Raw genomic sequence first — 20,468 nt, forward strand, 5'->3', positions numbered from 1 at the left:
TTTCTCAACCGTGCGTTCTACGGACTGTCAGTTATTGGCCCGTATCGCCGTATCGCCGTGTCTCGGTACTTGCATCTCCTTCTCCTTCCTTTTGTGGGGTTCATTTGGGTAGGATTTACTTTTGCAGTCAGATCAATGTCGAGGACCTTACGGAGTACAGTGATGCCCAACTGACGAGACCCACCAACCTTGCTTAAGGATCTTGGCTCTCACAAGAAAATAATTGGAGAAGTGGACCTGGTGGGATCGTTCCCGGAACGAATCTCAAAGCTACTGCCTCAGTGGTCCGAAGTGCATATTGAATCCATCGTTTCGGGCTTCCCCTTTCGATGGGACTACTGCCAGGTATCATCCTTGGCCCTCCCGCTTGAACCCAGCTGCTGATCATCTCCAAATATTTCAAGCCGTCTCGAATCCACACTGATATTACAATGGCTTCCGCTGGATGACCCATCGTTATCGCACATATGTGGAATTGACTCCACATAGATACTGTCTAATATCTCAGCAGATAGGCAGATATGCAGCTTTACCATTACTATTATGTCCGTCTACGTGAAGCACGTCAAATCTCGAACTTGACCCAAGTTGTGCTAGAGCCACATTCTAAACGCTAATTGTTGATTCTTATCGGCCACGCATGGACTTGCCGTTTTGGGTCAGCCGTCGCCACAGATGAACTTTGCTGATATGCTATTGATTTTTATATATGAAGATAATGCGAGCTATTCATTTCTGTTGAAATCAACATGTTGGATTTTGGAGAGATGTCCTTGAAGAGAATCTGTCTACGGTTGGACCTCCGGGAGCTATGAAACATGCAATTTATGGTATCTGCGAACCATATTCAAGATAACTACGATATACTCCATACAATCAAATATAAATTCAACGCCAATTATACCCCATTTCTTATCAGTGGAGGTATGTGTGGAGGTATGAGGCTAAGGCGGCCCACTGAAGGGAGGTCCTCCCGAGGGCGATTCCCCCGCAAAATCAAAATAAATTCAGCAGGGCAGATCGTTTCTATTATCAACATCTCAACAGTCTATGACCAATCGCCTTGATTTAACCCAAACTCAGTATTATGCGTCATTGGATACTTGCAATTGGGTTCGAGCTTTATCTGAACCCCTCACAACTTGAACAGGATAATCCGTGAGGGGTTTATCAACGCGGACCGAACGCGCTAGACGCCATATCTAAGATCGTATATAATTATCCCTTTCCCCCCCCCTATTCATGTCGCTTGTTGATTTTCAGTCCGAAAATGGGCGTATCTCCCTCCTACCTGTCCACTGAGTTGATCGACGCCTCCGGCTGAATTACCACAGCATGGATTTGGAGTCCAGTTCGCTACCCCTTAAGCCACCACTGACGGATCAAAATGTGCAAGATGTGCAGGATGCGCAGGATCTCGCTGCCTTGGGCCATTCCCAGGCCCTGACGCGAAAATTCGATATGTGGAGTATGCTGGCGCTCGCCTTTTGTGTACTTGGTATGTTCGCGCTTTTTGCCACCCGATGGAACCCGAAAGTGTGCTAACGTGTCCAAGGTACCTACTCTACATTCGCACAGGATCTCAGCAGTGGTTTGACGAATGGCGGTGCTATCACTATCCTCTGGGGTTTGGTGCTTGTCACAATGTGCAACCTCTGTGTTGCCCTCTCGCTGGGCGAGTTGACTAGCAGTATGCCTACCGCCCTTGGTCAGGCCTACTGGGTATATCGACTGTGGAATACACCTCTGGGTCGATTCGTCTCATACATGTGTGCCTGGATCAATACATTTGGATGGTGGACCTTGACCGCGTCCCAAGTTGCCTTCATGACTGAATTCCTGCTAGGCATGAAGACTATGTTTGATCCTGAGTGGGATGGAGTCAACAAGGGCTGGCTCAAATTTGTTGTATATATTGGGTTGGTCTGCGTACTGACCATAATCAACATGGTCAGCTGCCGTAAGGAGAAGATCCTACCCTGGATTAACAATTTTGTTGGAGTGTGGTTCTTCGGCCTGTTTATTGTTCTCTCTCTTGTTCTACTTATTTCGGTCGGAACCAAGAGTGAACTGTCATTCCAGCCCGCCTCGTTCGCGTTTGGTGTTTGGAAAAATGAGACTGGCTGGGGCGATGGTGTGGTTTGGTTCACGGGGTTGGTACAGGCAGCGTACGGGTTGACCGCGTTCGATTCGGTAATTCATATGGTGGAGGAAATCCCTGCGCCCCGAAAGAATGCTCCCCGAGTTATCTGGATGGCTGTTTTGTTCGGCGCCGTGACTGGATTCATCTTCATGGTGGTCTGCCTGTTCTGCATCCAGAATGTGGACCGCGTCGTCAACGCCGACCTCCCCTTCATGGAGCTTATGGTCGAGACTGTTGGCCTGAAAGGGGCCGCTGTGCTGATTGCACTGTTTATTTTCAACGGTGTGGGCCAGGGCATCAGTATCCTCACCACTGCCTCCCGTTTAACCTGGGGCTTTGCCCGTGACGGCGGCCTGCCTTTCAGCAAGTACTTCAGCCACGTCGATCCTGTGTGGCAAGTCCCTATCCGTGCTCTCTGGGGCCAAGGAATCGTCATCGGCATCGTCGGCATCCTATATCTATTTGCCAGCACCGTGCTTGAGGCGATTCTCAGCGTCAGCACTATCGCCCTGACGGTCTCCTACGCCATGCCAATTCTTGCCTTGATCATTACCGGCCGTGAAAAATTACCCGCGGGGCCATTCAAACTCGGTCGAATTGGTCCTTGGTTGAATTGGATCAGCATCTTCTACTGCATTATCACGACCATTTTCTTTCTGTTCCCTGGTGGCCCCAATCCGGCGCCCAGCGATATGAACTTCGCCATAGCCGTTTTTGGTGTTATGTTGGTCATCGCTGTCGCATTCTGGTTCATCAAAGGCAGCCGAACCTATCTCCAGACTGAAGATGCCGTCGCCTCAATGGTCTACGCCCATCATCTGGAAATGAATCAGCTAGGTGTCGAAGACCCTGTTCTAGCCGTTCAACCTCCGGTCATCGTTGATTACAAATGATATGACGTGCTTTTATCTATGGAAGGTATGACTATTTTTGGAATGTAGGACAGACATGTACATAGGACGGAGAGTGGAGTATATATGCAATGCATACTCCAGTTGGAGTTCGTATATTTGGAACCAGTTTGACGTGCTTAGACAGAAACTTCCAGCCTATTGAAGTCGTGGGCTTTAATATGATAGTTAGCAATTCCGATACTAAAATTTTTTTGAATAAAAAAAGTATTAAACAAGTTCGCAACATTGCGTCTAGCATGGACACATAGAAAGTCACGGGATGATAGTACGATACCGGACCGTCGCTGATAGTTTAAACTCCGACAAACTCCTCAAGTCATCCTTTTAATATCGCCTAGACAACACGCAATGACTGCACAGTTCGGATCAACGGGAAATACATAGCATGTTAACCCCTGAATCTCACACGAGCATACGGAGTCTCCGTACGGAGTATTGACAGCCTCCGAGACACTGCACAAAATCGATAGTATTCGGCATGCGACAGTGCTTTAGCGCATTTCAGCGCCACAGAAACTTAGCGTCTATTCCAAGATTGTCTTAATTTTCTATGAGATAGTCCAATTGGCTGCAAGCTGCAACAGTGCATGCCCACCCGAACTTCCCTGCTGGCTAATGTAGCAGTGCATGATCACCATCCCAACCTTCCCCCGAAGAGGCTTGGCAGGGGAATCATGATTTTGATCATTGAACACAGCTTCCAGCTCCCATCGATCAGACCTGATAACAGATGAACTGTGGGCTGTAATTCAGACCAAGAACTGATTTCATTTCTAGGGTCCAGCCATCCAGCCACCCGTCAATACAAACAAGCCCCATGACGCCCCTCACATTGTTTCCTTCAGAGTGGATCTACCCCTGCTGATCACAACGGACCCCCGACGGACGCACTCAACATCACAATGAGATAGTGCACTTATCTCTTTAGCTATACGGAGTGCGTACGGAGGACGGAGCACCGATCGAACCACTAATTTACCGTTCCTCGAGCTTGGAAGGCTGTTGGTCACGATGCGAGTAGCCAGCTGCTGCCAAAGACCGATTTAGAACGGTCTCACCAAACGGGAACCCACCAAGGGTCCACTGGAACAGTGCAATTTATCGCAATGCCAAGGAGATGACGTGAAACTTCGATTCAAGCACTCTGTCCTTGTCAACCTTGTAATATGCTGGACTTCTTCAGCTAAGCATTCTTTATCGCCCCATTCATTCTCCCCACCAATGCAACCATAATAAATACCACTTCACGGTCTTTACCCCTCCTTTGAGTTTACTAGTCTCCTGTCGCACTATTTATACTGCCTGCATCCGCTGCTGGAGGCCCCGACCGGTGTTTAATAGGGTATTCTCATATCACTCCTTCTTATTATGATTGTGTCACTCTTTGACCGCAGAGCATTGTCGCTCGCGGTCTTGTCACTTCTCGCGTCCTCTGCTGCAGCTAATGTATTTGAGAGCTTGTCTGCTGTTCCTCAGGGTGAGTAACTTGCGTTCTAAACCAAACCGACGGAATCGATACGCTGACATACCATAGGATGGAGATATTCTCGCACACCGAGTGCTGATCAGCCCATGAAGCTACAGATTGCTCTGGCACAGGGGGATACTGCCGGGTTTGAAGCGGCTGTGATGGACATGTCAACCCCTGATCACCCTAACTATGGGGACCACTTCAACACCCACGAGGAAATGAAGCGCATGCTGCAGCCCAGCGCCGAGTCCGTAGGCTCGATCCGCGAGTGGCTCGAGGGTGCGGGTATTACTAGGATCGAACAGGATGCAGACTGGTTGACCTTCTACACCACTGTGGAGAAGGCAAATAAGCTGCTGGAAGCCAATTTCCAGTTCTATGTCAACAGTGTTAAGCACATTGAGCGTCTTCGCACACTCAAGTACTCCGTCCCCAAGGCTTTGGAGTCACACATCAACATGATTCAGCCAACCACCCGTTTCGGCCAGCTGCGCGCCAACCGGGCCGTCCTGCACACCCAGGTCAAGGAAACTGACGCAGCTTTCCGCACTAACGCCATGTCCGCTTCCCCGGACTGCAACAGCGTCATCACTCCCCAGTGCCTCAAGGACATGTACAACATTGGCGACTACAAGGCCAGTGATACCAACGGGAACAAGGTTGGGTTTGCCAGCTACTTGGAGGAGTATGCACGATACGCTGATCTAGAGCTGTTTGAGAAAAACGTTGCACCCTTTGCCAAGGGACAGAACTTCAGCGTCGTCCAGTATAATGGCGGCGGTAATGATCAACACTCTCCCGCCGAGAGCAGCGAGGCGAACCTCGACTTGCAGTACATTGTTGGAGTCAGCTCTCCTGTTCCTGTTACCGAGTTCAGTGTTGGTGGCCGTGGTGAACTTGTTCCCGATCTCGACCAGCCTGATCCCAACAATAACAACAACGAGCCGTACCTTGAATTCCTTCAGAATGTGCTCAAGATGGACAGCAAGGACCTTCCTCAAGTGATTTCCACCTCTTACGGTGAGGATGAACAGGTATGATATCAACTATTTGCCCGTAATTTAGTCAGGGTCTAATATCAACCTCCAGAGTGTTCCCGAGAAGTACGCCCGTACCGTTTGTAACCTGTTCGCCCAGCTCGGCAGCCGTGGTGTGTCTGTCATCTTCTCATCTGGCGACTCCGGTGTTGGTGCCGCATGCCAGACAAATGACGGCCGGAACGCAACCCACTTCCCACCCCAGTTCCCTGCCGCCTGCCCGTGGGTGACATCAGTGGGAGCCACAACTCACACAGCTCCTGAGAAGGCCGTCTACTTCTCCTCCGGCGGCTTCTCCGATCTCTGGGAACGCCCTGAATGGCAAGAGGATGCTGTAACCGAGTACCTCGATAAGCTGGGCGACCGCTGGTCCGGCCTCTTCAACCCTAAGGGCCGCGCCTTCCCTGACGTCACTGCCCAAGGCCAGAATTACGCCATCTACAATAGGGGCGCATTGACTAGCGTTGATGGCACATCCTGCTCGGCACCGGCCTTTGCCGGCGTCATCGCCCTCCTCAACGACGCCCGCCTCAAGGCCAAGAAGCCACCTATGGGCTTCCTCAACCCCTGGCTTTATTCGACCGGCCGTGACGGCCTAAAGGACATTGTTGACGGTGGCAGCACCGGCTGCGATGGCCACGGCCGTTTCGGTGGCCCCGCCAACGGTGGCCCGTCGATTCCAGGTGCCAGCTGGAACGCTACCAAGGGTTGGGACCCCGTCTCTGGTCTTGGATCGCCCAATTTCGGTGCCATGCTCAAGCTTGCGGGCGCTGAATAGATCATGAGTCTTGCATGGAATGTTGTGCACTGCTTGGAGTTTAGATTATAACTGATTCCGACCGGTTGGAAATTTCCGGTATGCATGCGTGCTAGGTAGATACACATAGATCGTTTCCTATATCTGCAAATATAATAATCTTGTGGCTAATTCACATGCCCTTGCGGCTCTCTGTTGTTTACTATTCGCCTAGGCTTGAGGTGCTGCACACAATGATAAATTCGGCTCATTCCGATGAAATACGTACACTATATGCTGACCTGTTGGAATGTAATGTTGATACCGTGCTCCTTATTCCTGGAACACTGGCTCGGACTTCTCGATGTCCTCCTTGCTCAAACACCACTTGTCTTGCAACGCAGTATCAAGACTCAAAGCATAGACATCCTTGGGCCACCATTCACCCCAGCTAGTCAAGAAAATCTGTTCCGGGTCATCAGGGAAATCCTCGGCAGTGACCGCGCGAAGGATGCTATGGGCACCTATTCAATGTTAGATACTATTTCTCAATTAAAAGACCAAATCCAAAGATTCTTACCCTCTGGCACGGTCTTGGCATCGGGCATATCCATCGTCAATCTTAAACCCGAATGTTGGGCAAGCTTAGTGTTGGGGATGAGACCCGGCGAGACAGCCACAACTTTGCAATCTGGGAGGGTACGACGCCAGTAGTGTGCACCCAGAAGCTGGGTGAATTTCGATGCGCTGTACACTACTTTTGCGTTCGCGCCAGAGTTTGCTTTCAGGTCGACATCAAGAGTCCCTAATATTAAGTCAGCATTTGAACTTTCTTTTGGTAACACCTTTGTAAAGATGGAATTAAACTTACCTGGGTCGCTTCCTCTCACATTGCGAATTGCACCCGTAGATACAACAACGATCCGTGATTGCGAGGCAGATAGGACGTCAACAAATTGGTGGGTTAGATAATGCTGGGCTAGATTACAGTTCACGAATGATTAGCTCCGTCTTCGTATACTCTTCTCGTAAGTAGCTGATAGGTCGAATATGAACACATACCGAGATGATTTACCATGTACGATTCACACCATTTCGAGCCATGAGGTCCTGGTCCATCAGCACCGATAGCGAGGCCCGCAATGAGGAAAAGATAGTTCAATGGTCTATGGCCCAATTCAGAGAGTGCTTGCTTGGCGAAGGACTGCACGCTCTTGAGATTCAAAAGATCTAGAGGCAAGATTGAGACGCTGTGCTTTGAAGTATCGAACTTCAGGTCATCATATGCGACACGAGTCTTCTCCGTGTCACGAACTCCCAGAATGAAGCTGTATGGTTGTGCCTGTTGGAGTAACTGCTTGATTGCTTCGAATCCCTACATAGTATTATATTAGCTGGAGGTTGGATATTCTAAAGGAGCGCGATTTACTAGGCCCGACGAGGTGCCTGTCGCAATGACAGTTTTTGCAATTGAAGACATTTTTGGATGCAGCTATATGTGATATTTGATATTCGATGGCCTACAATGTAATGGGTGGAGGGGCAGAATGTCAGCAATGCTACCTAATGACGTCACGTGTTATGATTGAAAGTTGCCCATTGTGCCTATCGAATGAAAATAAGAGAATACCACGTAGTATGTGGGGTAAGAGAACACGATCGCTCATCCGCTAGATGAAAAGAACACCCCCAATATTATGAGAACAGCCGTTGAATCTTCCCCTGACCCAACCATTAAACCATCCGTGTGTTTCCAGCAGTTAAGAAATAACAGCCATCAGGGCAGAGCCGAAAAGAAGTCCAATAAGTCCAAGACCAGACTTTGAGATTGGCTGATTCGCAATAGCGGCGTTTGTGGAAGTCGAGGTAGCAGAGTGTGTGCTAGTGCCTGAGGAAGTGGACTTGGAGTCTGTGGCCGTGGCAGTGGCGGTCGCATTGAGAGCAGCGTTGCAGAAGACGTCGTGATAGTTGCCGCTCTTGCTGGTGAGGCAAGACTGGAGCTTGTTGACATCCTGCCCCTGGGCGAGACAGTAGATTCCACAGTCGTTGTCGTACTTAGAAACCTTCGCGTCCTTGCAGCAGTCATCCATAACCTGGGTTATATTCCCACTGACAACTGCCGCGCAGGCGGCATCTGTTGTAGGGATTTGCCAGACGCTGCCGCCGCAGGCAGTGCTGGTTGCGCTCGAGGAACTGGAAGTAGTCGACATTTTGGATTGTGGTGAAGTTGAGAGGTTGAATTAATCTGAAACAAAAAACATAGAACAGTCCAAGACATAAGACCGCCTTGCCTTGAATGTGACTGGTGTTAGGCTTTTAGCCTTGGCCTCAATTTTCTATTCATAGTAATTAAGCTGGAAACTTTGATTTTTGGTCTATTTGGTCTTTTTTTTTTTGTCTTACAGTATTTTCTACTAGGTGCATGTGATATGTGTTAAGCATGTCCAAATTTGTATACAGACATAGAGCACGGAGTAAGGAGGGAAGAAACGTGGTATAGATATAGTACTCCGTATAAGAACTACCTAGGTAATATGTAATGTGATTATCAAATATGTCGACCTCTTGTCGATCTTCTCCTCGTAGAACTGCTCAGTTTTTCGACTAACAGTTCCTTCATATTCTAAGGCAACTTGCCTTTAATTCTTCGGGCTAGGCAGCACCTCCTCGTGCTTCGACGCGACCTTATTCTCATCCATTCCAGCTTCAGAGTGCTTCTCATAAGCAGGCTCCGCGCCGACAAGGGCAAGAAGTCCAATTTCACGTTCGATTCGTTCTTTGCGTCCAGTATCGGCAGCCGCCAACCCGACCGATCCGAACAATTCGTCCATCTCCTCTAGAGTGCGACCTTTGGTTTCGGGGACAAGGAAGATAACATACACCACAGCGATAGTCGTGATGCATCCGAAGAAGATGAATGCACCAAAGTTGCTTTTTTGGAGGAAAGGAGATGTAGCAGTACCGACTGCGAAGTTGTTCAACTGCAAAGTACCCAGTTAGAAATTTCCAACGATCTTGGCGGTCTATCGCGTGACTTACCCAGTTACTGCTACCACCCATACTGACACCCTTGGCACGCATGCTGAGCGGGAAAACCTCGGAAGTAACAATCCATGCAACAGGTCCTACAGTGGAACGATGGTCAGCAAAGTTTACCCCCCGATAGGAACTTGTACATACCCCATGAGTAGGCGAAATTGATGATGAAAATCCAAACAAAGACAATAGCAACCCATCCGGCAGCCGGGTGCTGTTCAAATTTACCCTGGTACGCGCCAATGATACCCGCGACAATGAAGTGACAGGATGCCATTCCAATTGCGCCAGCAATAAGGATCTTCTTTCGTCCAATTTTGTCGACCCACAGGACAGCAGGGATGGTGAAAACGAACTCGAAAATTCCAACAACACCAGTAGCGAGTAGTGAGATTGTGTTACCGCCTAGGTGCATCTCCTTGAAAATGAATGGTCTATAGAAGTGTTAGCTGGTGGGCTCATAAAGCAACACATGGGAACAGTTCAAATATGTTCCATATCTTCTGCTAGGGCACTCGATCTGAGGGAACTTACGCATAGTAGTTAATTGCGTTGATGCCTAAGTCGTAATATTAGCGATGGACTCGATAGTTATTCGGGGTTGGCATGTCCTACCATTCCATTGTTGGAACACCATAATCATGCACTATGATATCATCAGCAAGATTCATTGGAATATTACACGGGACATAAAACGTACCGCTGTTGCCGTGCGCTTGAACAGAGACTTGTCTGTGATCAATGACAAGTAGTCATGTAGTCCGATATTGAAACGGCTAGAAAACGACCCATCCTGCCAGTTGGGATACTTCTCGGCGGCCGTCTCTCGTTCGAAGAGGTACAAACTCTTGATCTCGAGGAATTCAATTCGAACAAGCATATCATCCGGAGGTGCGCTACGCAATCGGGCCAGTGTTTGTAGGCATTCTTCCTCGCGGCCGGTATTCATAAGGTGACGGGGGGACTGTGGCATGAACATCATCATACCTACAGCCAGAACAACAGCAGGCAGGATTTGAATGCAGACTGGGATCAGCCATGCAGCATCCGATTGTGTCGCGCCAGTTCCGCCAATATAATTTGTTCCGTAGCCAATCTGCAGATGTTAGGACTGGGATATTTCACGAAAGCGAACGCAACATACCCAGAAGCTGATCATGATTCCAAAGGTGATGGCTAGTTGCTGCACAGCGACGAGCGAGCCACGAATCTCCGGTGGTGCCTTCACGTTGTTAGTCATTTCCATTTTTGAACTCGTTGCGATCACTCACCAATTCTGCATTGTACAGCGGCACAACCATGCTCAGACTACCAACACCCAAACCAGTAACGAATCGACCTGCGAAGACGTAGTCACTGCTCTCCGTACAGGCTTGAACAATGACACCAACGCAGAACACCACGACGGCAAGCAAAACAGTCAGACGACGACCGAGGGCATCCGCGAGATAGCCATTTGCCAATGTACCCACCCAAGCACCGAGTTCGAGGATAGACGTGAGCATTCCCTGTTTAATACCCGTTTCTTTCGCGTAATCTTGAGTCTATGTGGAGACGCCGTTAGCATTGCCAAATGGCCCAACAAGAGATGGACATACCGCTGCCTGGAATGCCGGCATTGTAAGAACCTGAGCAAACATTCCCTGGTTGTCTATAGAATATCAGATCCTATACAGAAGTGTATTGACATGGCTCTGTCAACTTACATCCATACACCAGCCCTCCAAGTGATGCGAAAAGCCCGATACATGTTGTCTTCTTGTTACTGAGCAATCCCCTCAAACCATTTTTGCCTGAAAGCTCAGCACGTTTGGCTGAGACAAGCGACTCTCCCGCGAGGGCAGCCACCATTGTGTATCACAATAGGGGGAAGGATAGATGATACAAATGAACCCAACTTCTAGTGGGGACAAAAATAAAAGGGAGAATGGCAAATATTAGGAGAAATGCCAACGCGTTCTTGACGTCTCAACGGGGGATCTGCGAGTATTTATTCGCCCGGGTACGGATAATGAGCTCGAACCCAAGTTTCCCCGGGAACTTAGCCCCATGGGGGTATAAGGGGGACATCAAGTTTGAAACCTGAAAACATGAGGTAATCTGCCCAATCAGCCCATTATAACCAAGCTTCGTGGAGAGCGGGCTCCATCTCTCATCAAGCCGTGTGGGCAGGCTGGGTTGGCCGTGAGACGGGAAAGGCTCGACTAGCGTGGTATTGGCAAGACCGTCAGTGGCTGCAATAAGGTGATATTCGATTTAACCGGTGCTCTTAGCCAAAGACCCTGAAACTGGATAAACTGGCCGGGAAGACCAGAAAGGTTTTTGGCAGTTTTTGGGTCGGCATCTGCCGGAGGAAAGGACTCGGAGCTCCACCGAATGGAGACATTCCGGGGTCCCCGCGCATTTTAAATCTGGAGATTCATCAAAGATCTCATTCAAATCCTCTTTTTTTTCGCTTGAAAAGTTGTATAAAATCCACTACTTTAGATTGCACTATACCAAACACAATATCTCAGCAAAATTCCCGAGGAAAAGACTGTATAATTTGAGGCTAAGTCAACTGTATTCTCCACATCCGAACTCCTGAACCGGTTGAATTGCTTTGATTTAGCCGATTTAGCCCCGTCATAGCTGACATGTGTGCCACTATGGAGTATGCCGTACATTTTATTGTACGACTCGGCTTCGGGTCCCCGGTCATTCACTTTGAACGTCACACCATGGCATTAGCCGGCAATGGTACAAACATATGTACATGTACAGATGTACATTGCGTGTATATGGATAAAAAGGAAGTTTATGTTATATGGCTTTCTCCATGTCTTTCTCCAGTACCCCAGAATTGATCTAAAACTCCATAGGCAATTTCTCGGCTTCCTGCCGGAGATTGATCGGTAGAGTATGCAGAAGCCTAGCCCTTGGCGCAATAAACATCCGAAAACTAGCTATTAAAGGTTGTCTAGATGCTTGGATTCATGGCTTTTTCACAGACTCCACCTCGGTCTCGTGGCTAACATGCGCTTGGCCTCGGCCCGTCCAGAAATCCCGATTCTCTTTGATTCCCCGATGTAAGTTTGTATACGGAGTAGGTCAAGTGGAATAGTATCTTTTTGTTCTTACTATCGTAGTACTCCGTACACAATGCTCACGTTATCCCTTTCAGCCAGACTCTACACAAATAAGCCACTACCACATACTTCAGCCTTATATGTATCGTCCCGAAACATGCGCTGCAACATTTGCCGGCCCCGACAATCCAAATATCGAAACCCGAGCCCAAGCGCCACCGTTCCAATAGAACATATACCCGGCGAAAGCACGACCATGGAGCGAAGCAGCCATAATCGGAATATTACGCTGGTAGTTTTAGTTCGCCACGGCCTAAATTGTCCCGGTAGAAACGCCTCGCAATGCATTATCTGCGTTGAGTATTTAACATTAAAAAAAGTAAAGTATATTCAAACTTACTCTATCCATTAGACTACTGCTAGGGGCTAGAGCCGGAGGAGAGTCGGGGAGGTTCGATGCAGCGGAAGGATATGCCAAGGTGACGGCATTGGCTAGTAGAAAGGCGCCTTGAACGCCAATACAACGCTCAATATACCAGGTGTGCGGGGACCGATCTTTTGCATGTTCATACTCGTTTTCCTTTGCTTTTAGGTGAATTTTCTTAAATCAAGTGATCATGGGTGTTGCAAGTGGGGACATTTTTTACGTTTCTTCTTCCGGTTTCCTCCGAGTGAACTTCAGTTTTGACTCAATATGTCTATGCTAGGCTAGATGGTTTGTCAAAGCCTTTTTTTTTGTTCTTTTTAGACTGGGGATGTTAATTTGAATTAGCGAATTAGCCTATTGTTTAAATCCCTTGTCACATGATCACCCTGTATAGGCTCTTATAGTCCTCTTCATATAGATGTTTCACACTTACAACATTATCAATATTATACTTCATGCTGCATGTTTTTACTATGTGGTATATCCAACACTTGTTAGGGAAACAGACATTAGGTTGATTGTTTGGCTTCGTGGTTATGCAAGTTCAGCCCTTAAATCCTTCTTCTAGAGGTACTTCTTCTACCGGCAAACTTGTCCAACAGCATGTCACTCAAGGTCGTTCCTTCCTTGCTCTGTTGCGCGCACCTATTGAGGCCCACGTGCTTTCATAGATACATGCCAGCCCTATCAAAATGGCGCACAACCCAAGTACCTTAGGCTCCTATAGAGAACAATGTGCCTGTCACGGTGAATATAGTCCTGCGACCTATTTATTGCAATCTTCTGTGTCTTTCCTTCTTCTTCCTCTTTTCTCCCCAAACCATCTCGCATTGGCAACTACAGTGTCCCTGTGCTGTGCCGTGATATGGTGAAGAGGCAAAGCCCGGCGATGATAACGGTGCGAGTGTGAGTCCAGCCAAAGGGAGCATTATCGAGTCTATCAAGGGCGCGACGGCGACGTTCGTGGGGATTATGACGGAAAACAAAATCAGGATCCGTTGAAGCGCGCTCTCGTATGGCCAAGATCGTCTGTTGATGGGGGTTGATTGTAGCCATATTGATACGGTGGTAGAAGACAAAAGAGGAGAAACAAGTAGAGATAGTGCTTATGAAATCTTCGCCAGTAACCTGGCAGTCAGCATGCTCGGTATTATTTACTGGCAGGGCGATGAATTCGGTTCTGGCAAGAGTCCTTTCAGCCTGGAGACCGCCATCAAGGTTGCCACCCTTGCTGGTGCTGTGATCGGACAACCCCTCTTTGGTTGGCTCGCTGACCATATTGGCCGCAGAAGTATGTATGGTTATGGGCTGATGGTTATTATTCTTACTACTCTGGCTCAAGTTGTCTCCTCTTCCTCTAGTGCCATTACTACGAGTGGCTTGCTGATCTTCTGGCGAGTAATCATGGGCGTTGGAACTGGCGGTGACTATCTACTTTCTTCTGTGATAACTTCTGAGTAAGTCCTCTCGTTTACAACCAAATAGGCATGCGCTGACTTAGACAGGTTTGCTACCACCAAGTGGCGTGGCGCCATGATGGGTGCCGTCTTTGCGATTCAAGGCCTCGGCCAATTTGCAGCTGCCATCATTGCCCTGATTGTGACGGTTAGCTTCAAGGAATCCCTAGCAAGTGCTGAGGATGTTGCTCACTGCACTGGTGCTTGCCAGGTTGCTATTGACAAAATTTGGCGTTTTACCATTGGACTAGGTGCTTTCCCCGCCTGCTTTGCACTCTATTTCCGTCTGACAATTCCTGAAACTCCACGGTACAGTTTTGACATCGCTCGCGATATCGTTAAGGCCGATAAGGATGTTCGCACCTACCTGAGGCACCGCACTAGCGACCGCCCATACACTCCTCCCGTTCTGAATGGTATGCCTGACTTTGGCCCCAGGGCCAGCTGGTCTGATTTCTACAGCTACTACTCCCAGTGGAGGCATGGAAAGGTTCTCCTTGGTACCACATTGTCTTGGCTTTTTCTTGATATTGGTAAGTCCACATGATTGTTCAATCACGCACGCGCACGATCTAACATTGCATTAGCGTTTTACGGTCTTGGTCTGAATAACTCGCTTGTCCTTGATGCTACTAACTGGACTACTGCCAAGAATGTTTACGAAATGCTGTACCGCAGTGCTGTCGGAAACCTTATCTTGATCTGTGCTGGTGGCATTCCTGGATGCTTGGCGACCATTGCCACTATTGACAAACTCGGACGGAAGCGTATTCAACTCCTGGGATTCCTCACGTTATCTGTCCTTTTTGCTGTGATTGGCATTGCTGACTTGAGCAACAATGACAGTGGTCTTTTCGCCCTTTACGTTTTGATCCAATTTTGCTTCAACTTTTGGACCCAACACAACCACCTTCGTCATCCCCGCCGAGTGCTTCCCCACTCGCTACCGCGCTACCACCCATGGAATCTGCGCGGCCGTTGGTAAGATTGGCGCCATTATCGCGCAGTGTGTCTTTGTACCTCTGGTTTACCGGGGTGCAAAGACACCTGGCGACTCGCCCTGGCTAGATCTTGTTATGCAGGTCTTCTCCGGCTTTATGTTTTGCGGTTTCGCAACTTCCTGCTTGGTCCCCGAGACCAAGCGGCAAAGCCTGGAGGGGCTCTGCAGAGAGATGGGCCCATCTCTGCGAGCCCAGTCTGCAGACGTGGGGGACGAAGTCCCCCTTGGGCCCATTGTTTCCGGCGCCTCGCGTCGTTGAGAGGTCTTTCATGGCTCTCAGCTAGCTTTGCTAGCTGACATAGCTCTCAGATCTCTTTCAAATAAAGATTGATTTACTCTCACTTCTAATTCTCCCTTTAGACGTAGCCCTCTCAGTAGGCCCTTTGATCGAGTATGATATCTAGCTTGCCCTATTCATTGGTAGCCTCTATTTCCACCTAATAATTGGATTACTCACCTTCTAGCGCCATGCTGTCACCTTCATCTCAACAGTTATATGTCAGTCAATTCAATATCAGCATCTTGCCTAATGATGCCTCTGGCGTCTACTAATGTTCCAGGGACCATTGCGGTTCATGCTGATCATGCAGACTTAGAAATTTCATAAATTGATCCTTTGATCCTATCTAAGCGTGATAGGCCTACAACTCCCCAATATTGGAGTATGAAGTGGCGTACAGGCTACGCGGAATTCAGAGAGGCGTACGACCACTCCCACGTTTTGACGTTAGCTCAATACTGTCTATCTGAGTTACACCTAATGAGTTCCTGCAAGTCATCTTTATGTGGGAGTGCCAGTGGTCTGGATCTCCGACAGAGATAAGAGATTTGTCCAAGGCTTCTGGCGAGGACTCTTTACCGCACTACGAACGAAATTTATGTATTCTTCAGCGTATCACCCCTCTGCGGATGGTCAATCGGAGCGATCTAACCAAACCGCGGAGATCTGGCTGCGCCATTGGCAAAACCTGCACCAAGACACGGACTGGGATGAAGGACTTGCTCCCATGCAAGCATCCCTCAACGCCTCGGTAAACGCGTCCACTGGTGAGTCCCCCCCATAAGCTCATGTACGGCGTTGAGTTGCGTATGCCGTGGATCTCCTGCGACACGCATTCGTCGGGTCCCCCCAGGCCGAGCGCCAGGATGCGGACGAATGCGCCAAATATGCCGCAATGATCATGAAGCACCAGTACGACAATCGACACAAACCAATTTTCTTCAACACTGGAGACTACGTCTATCTACGTCTTGCGCAAGGAGCGGAACCTGGCTATGTCGAGTCCAAGTCGATCCCGCCTGGCTCAACGACAAACGGCATCAATTGGTCAGTGCCATACACGACTGGAACATTGCGATCAAGTCCTCGTAAATCCCATTATCAAAATGCAGCTCGGACGAGTCCAAGCAGGTAGTTGCTCTCAGTATTATATTATATGAGAGAATAGTACCGAGTATAAAATGCCATATATATAACAATTGGACTTTCCAGTATTTACTGCAGAATTTTATATTTTACAGTAGCGTTGATCACGTCCACCACCTCAATGTTGTTTGCTTCCATGTGAAACGTCGTCACTGCAAACACGTCCATCCCACCTTGACGGTCCTCGCAAACCTTTCAAGCTCTACTCATTGATTATTCCTACCTATCAGAGACAAATCACCATGGCACGCATGGTCACATCCCCATGTCGAGGAGACTCCTTTACGGCCATAAAGCCACAGGACGCCACTAGCCAGAAAACGACCCCTCACACGAGCCCAAGCAACAGCCAGGGCAAACACAAACCCATCACGTCTCCGGGACAATCGACCGATGTAGCAACCGAAGACTTCGAGATTATCTCCGCACTGAAGCTCATCGCAGTCTCAGTGGACCAGCAGCGCCACATCGCAGCCATATCCCTCATCCTCCACCCGACAACAATGACATTAGTAGCCGTGAGTTTCGCTTACAGCGTCGGTGCCGTGTACCATGACCCATCCGGCTGGCCATATATCGCTATAATATGTGCCACTGCTATATTGGCTACTCTGGGCGTTGCTATACGCTTGTCTTGGAGATACCACGACAAGGCCGAGAAAGTCGGAACGCTGAACTGGCTGTACGGTCACGACCCTAGCAAGAATGTCGACCCAACTACAACAGAGGAAGATCCCGCCTTCAACTCGGATAATGGGGTTACATTTGTGCTTATCCATCGATTTGGTAGGCGTATTGTCGGGGCACTTGCTATGAGCGTCACATACAGCGGCATCCAACCCCATTCAGAACCCAGTAGTACGACCCTTCCAACGGGTGAAAATTACAATGCCTTCATACGTGCCTGGACAGTGCAAAAGGGCTTCCGTGGCTACGGTGTTGGTGCTGCGCTCCTCAACGAAGCTATCATGATCTGCTACGAGCATAAGTGGAAGCGATTGCGGTTCGCAACTTGCCATGCCAACTCGCTTCGCGTCTTTTTACCCATCTTCCATAGCGACATGGATCAGGAATCCGCAATGTGGAGCTCGTATCTGCGCAAGCGGACTGAGGCTCATCGTCAATCCCGTGCTGCTTTTGAGGCTCGAATACTCCATGCCTCTCTGGATTTGAGTGATAGTCAGGGCGCAATGATTGATACTCAGATGCGTTTGATTTGTACTGAGGTAAAGGTAGAGGAGCTGATCCGAACATACTTCAACGTGCGTCTTGAAAAGGCATTTGAGGCTCAGGCTCGGTGGAAGAAAATGTCGTAGTCGGCTACATTTTGAGATTGGCTTTCTGTTTTTGGGTGTGGTGTTGGTGGAGTTCAGGCATATCGATGTTATGATTCATCTTTTGTTATCTCTATCATCTACATGAGTTGTCTTTGTCTCGAATATTCTAGTAGATATTCTTAGGAGTACCTCCCCCTTTCTTCGAATACAATGCCACCGGAAATTTCAGACCAGCATTGGATTGGCATTTGTGTATGTATTCCCAAATTGAAGCCCTATGATCACGCGTTGTTACTGTACAGTTCAACGAATGGGTATATAAGTATTGCTATGTTCTGTTCTCTAGCCATGGATCTTTAAGAAGCTGCTTAGCCGTCTTTCTGTCTTCCGGTTGCCATTGAAGCATCCCTCTTATGAACTTTAGGAACAACTCTTTGTTCCTACCACTCAGACGGTTCTCGGAGTTTCTTAATGATATTCCCCAGGGAATATCGACTTGGCGTCTCCAGTGTCCTGTCAAACATCAGAATAATACAATTTGGATTGAATTTCAGCCATCAAGCATAACATACCGTCTTTAGTAAAGAATTCAAGACTTCGCTCTCCACGCTTCAGCAAATCCAAAGGAGGAGGGCCCAGAACTCCAATCAATTCAGCAAGGTGGGCACGGGTTGAATAACCTTTGCCATCGGGGTCCAGCCCAATGAACATGTGTTTGCCTTCAAATAAATCCCATATCTAGTATTGTCGTAGACTTAGTGACGTAAGAACAGGTATGTTATCAGAAGGGGAAACGCACCATAGTGCCAACATTCCAAATATCAATGGGGTAGCTCCACTCAGTTTTTAACATGACTTCTGGTGACCTGTAGATGGTGGGCTGAGCATCATGGTTTCTCTTTTGATCACCCCGTACAGCTGAGCCAAAGTCGCTAAGAACTGCCCTACCAAAATCTTGAGGTAACTCAAACCTCCGAGAGGCATAGACTGGCATATTGTTCACTGACTTCCCCGCCGAAGGATGTTCTATTTCGTTTTCGGTAAACCTGTCAAGTATTCTCTTCCAGTTCATGGAGAATATTATCTCCCTTGATGTCTAAATTCCTTTGTTAGTAGCCTAGCCTGCTTGATGGCAATAAATATTCCGTTTGACAACAATAAATAATATACACTCACCGGTATGAACGAGCTGGCATTCGCTGTGGAGGTAGTCAAGCGCAAGGAAAATCTGCTTAAGTCCGCTTTTAAAAAGATCCTCGCTAAGCTGCTGTCCCGGAGAGCGATAGATAAAATGGCGAAAGCTCCCCCACATAGGTTTTTGGACAACACAGTGATGTTCGTTCCCTTGATGCCATATCGTGAATGCGTCTAATGCAGTTCTCACATGGGAATAGCCCGGGTGTAATGTATTTCCTTGACTCAGGGCTTTATAAATCTGAACCTCCCGCTGGGCAGTTCCATCCATTGTATACACCTTCAATGTGACGTATTGACAACCCCTGGTTGAATCAGTAAATTTGTTATTCAATGAGGCTCAATGGGACTTGGCTTACTCAAGATCGCGAGCGAGCCATACTGTGGAAGTGGTCCCAAAGCCCAGCTTCCCGAGGACTTGATATTTGGACCCTAAAACTTCTCCAATATTGGCAGGATAGTAGTGCCCTTTCTTGAACTCTTCGAAGCGCTCTTCTTCGAGAATTTGCGACTGCTTGATTATTTCGAATCCACTCGTTGGAAACCGAAGCACCGGTGATGAGCCTCTTTTCATAGCTGTCCTGGCCCACTTGAGAAGCGAGGTCATGGTCATCGATAGTCTAAGGAAATATACAGATATTGAGGGCAGGCGGACCGTTATTCCGAGGTTCTCAATGGATACCGTTTTCTTTTGAATCCAGATTATTGATAAATGTACGAGGAATGGAGGGTAGACTAGAGCCATAAATCTCTGGCTGTCTTTAGGAAAAAGACGATAGATATATCAACGGCGAAGGGAAGCAACAGTCAGGTAACTATTCCTCCAAATAGAGTAATAGAAGGTTGGTTGTCAAGATTATGTTCTTCACGTCCTTTCTGGTATGAAGTTAATTTGATTTCCTTTTTTCAATCTTGGCTTGCTCTCCTTTAGGGAATATACAGCCCGACCCAAAGTGGACAAAGTGATATCACCACTACCTAATATGTGTATATGGGATTGATGAAGTGATACCGGAAGCGAGATATGTTAGAGACAAAGAAATTGTAGAAATTTTAGATCAACAGCAATCTTGTCTTCTACGGAGCTGTATAGACGGACTCGTGGCAGTCAATGATCTCTATCTTTGCGGAACTAGGACGCTTTCACCTGAACACATGTGATAAAACCATTTATGCATAGTAATTAGCCCACCTACTATATCATCTGGAAAGCGATTGAAGTAGCAAATACCTAGTCACCCAATGGGTATCCCAGCTCATTAATTTCCTATTTTATGCTTAC

At 48.1% G+C, this 20,468-nt stretch overlaps 8 protein-coding genes across 8 annotated transcripts; 4 read left to right on the top strand and 4 right to left on the bottom strand.

The window, feature by feature from the left end:
* Positions 1 to 1,335: 1,335 nt before the first annotated feature.
* Positions 1,336 to 3,036, top strand: PGRI_024660 (putative amino acid permease family protein; the record flags this gene model as incomplete). Its single annotated transcript, XM_040790179.1, has 2 exons — positions 1,336 to 1,498; positions 1,556 to 3,036. 2 exons carry the CDS (start codon positions 1,336 to 1,338, stop codon positions 3,034 to 3,036), a joined length of 1,644 nt encoding a protein of 547 aa, XP_040647132.1.
* Positions 3,037 to 4,425: 1,389 nt separating this feature from the next.
* PGRI_024670 (S53 family peptidase) lies at positions 4,426 to 6,343 on the top strand (the record flags this gene model as incomplete). Its single annotated transcript, XM_040790180.1, has 3 exons — positions 4,426 to 4,534; positions 4,592 to 5,562; positions 5,618 to 6,343. The coding sequence occupies 3 exons, from the start codon at positions 4,426 to 4,428 to the stop codon at positions 6,341 to 6,343; spliced, it is 1,806 nt and encodes a 601-aa protein (XP_040647133.1).
* Positions 6,344 to 6,634: 291 nt separating this feature from the next.
* Positions 6,635 to 7,781, bottom strand: PGRI_024680 (Short-chain dehydrogenase/reductase SDR; the record flags this gene model as incomplete). The annotated part of the gene is made up of 5 exons (XM_040790181.1): positions 6,635 to 6,825; positions 6,882 to 7,106; positions 7,173 to 7,280; positions 7,364 to 7,676; positions 7,731 to 7,781. 5 exons carry the CDS (start codon positions 7,779 to 7,781, stop codon positions 6,635 to 6,637), a joined length of 888 nt encoding a protein of 295 aa, XP_040647134.1.
* A 280-nt stretch (positions 7,782 to 8,061) lies between these two features.
* PGRI_024690 (uncharacterized protein) lies at positions 8,062 to 8,511 on the bottom strand (the record flags this gene model as incomplete). Its single annotated transcript, XM_040790182.1, has 1 exon — positions 8,062 to 8,511. One exon carries the CDS (start codon positions 8,509 to 8,511, stop codon positions 8,062 to 8,064), a length of 450 nt encoding a protein of 149 aa, XP_040647135.1.
* Positions 8,512 to 8,940: 429 nt separating this feature from the next.
* On the bottom strand, positions 8,941 to 11,188 carry PGRI_024700 (uncharacterized protein; the record flags this gene model as incomplete). The annotated part of the gene is made up of 10 exons (XM_040790183.1): positions 8,941 to 9,282; positions 9,341 to 9,426; positions 9,482 to 9,771; positions 9,872 to 9,896; positions 9,953 to 9,983; positions 10,038 to 10,433; positions 10,482 to 10,559; positions 10,609 to 10,881; positions 10,936 to 10,988; positions 11,044 to 11,188. The coding sequence occupies 10 exons, from the start codon at positions 11,186 to 11,188 to the stop codon at positions 8,941 to 8,943; spliced, it is 1,719 nt and encodes a 572-aa protein (XP_040647136.1).
* A 2,784-nt stretch (positions 11,189 to 13,972) lies between these two features.
* Positions 13,973 to 15,274, top strand: phoD (phosphate:H+ symporter; the record flags this gene model as incomplete). Its single annotated transcript, XM_040790184.1, has 4 exons — positions 13,973 to 14,123; positions 14,175 to 14,289; positions 14,338 to 14,822; positions 14,877 to 15,274. The coding sequence occupies 4 exons, from the start codon at positions 13,973 to 13,975 to the stop codon at positions 15,272 to 15,274; spliced, it is 1,149 nt and encodes a 382-aa protein (XP_040647137.1).
* Positions 15,275 to 16,957: 1,683 nt separating this feature from the next.
* PGRI_024720 (Acyl-CoA N-acyltransferase) lies at positions 16,958 to 18,031 on the top strand (the record flags this gene model as incomplete). Its single annotated transcript, XM_040790185.1, has 1 exon — positions 16,958 to 18,031. The coding sequence occupies one exon, from the start codon at positions 16,958 to 16,960 to the stop codon at positions 18,029 to 18,031; it is 1,074 nt and encodes a 357-aa protein (XP_040647138.1).
* Positions 18,032 to 18,320: 289 nt separating this feature from the next.
* Positions 18,321 to 19,799, bottom strand: PGRI_024730 (uncharacterized protein; the record flags this gene model as incomplete). Its single annotated transcript, XM_040790186.1, has 5 exons — positions 18,321 to 18,505; positions 18,565 to 18,730; positions 18,792 to 19,018; positions 19,169 to 19,491; positions 19,546 to 19,799. 5 exons carry the CDS (start codon positions 19,797 to 19,799, stop codon positions 18,321 to 18,323), a joined length of 1,155 nt encoding a protein of 384 aa, XP_040647139.1.
* Between the last annotated feature and the right edge of the window lie 669 nt (positions 19,800 to 20,468).

Source organism: Penicillium griseofulvum (genome assembly GCF_001561935.1).
Source record: "Penicillium griseofulvum strain PG3 chromosome Unknown contig_80, whole genome shotgun sequence".
Taxonomy (NCBI): Eukaryota; Fungi; Ascomycota; class Eurotiomycetes; order Eurotiales; family Aspergillaceae; genus Penicillium; species Penicillium griseofulvum.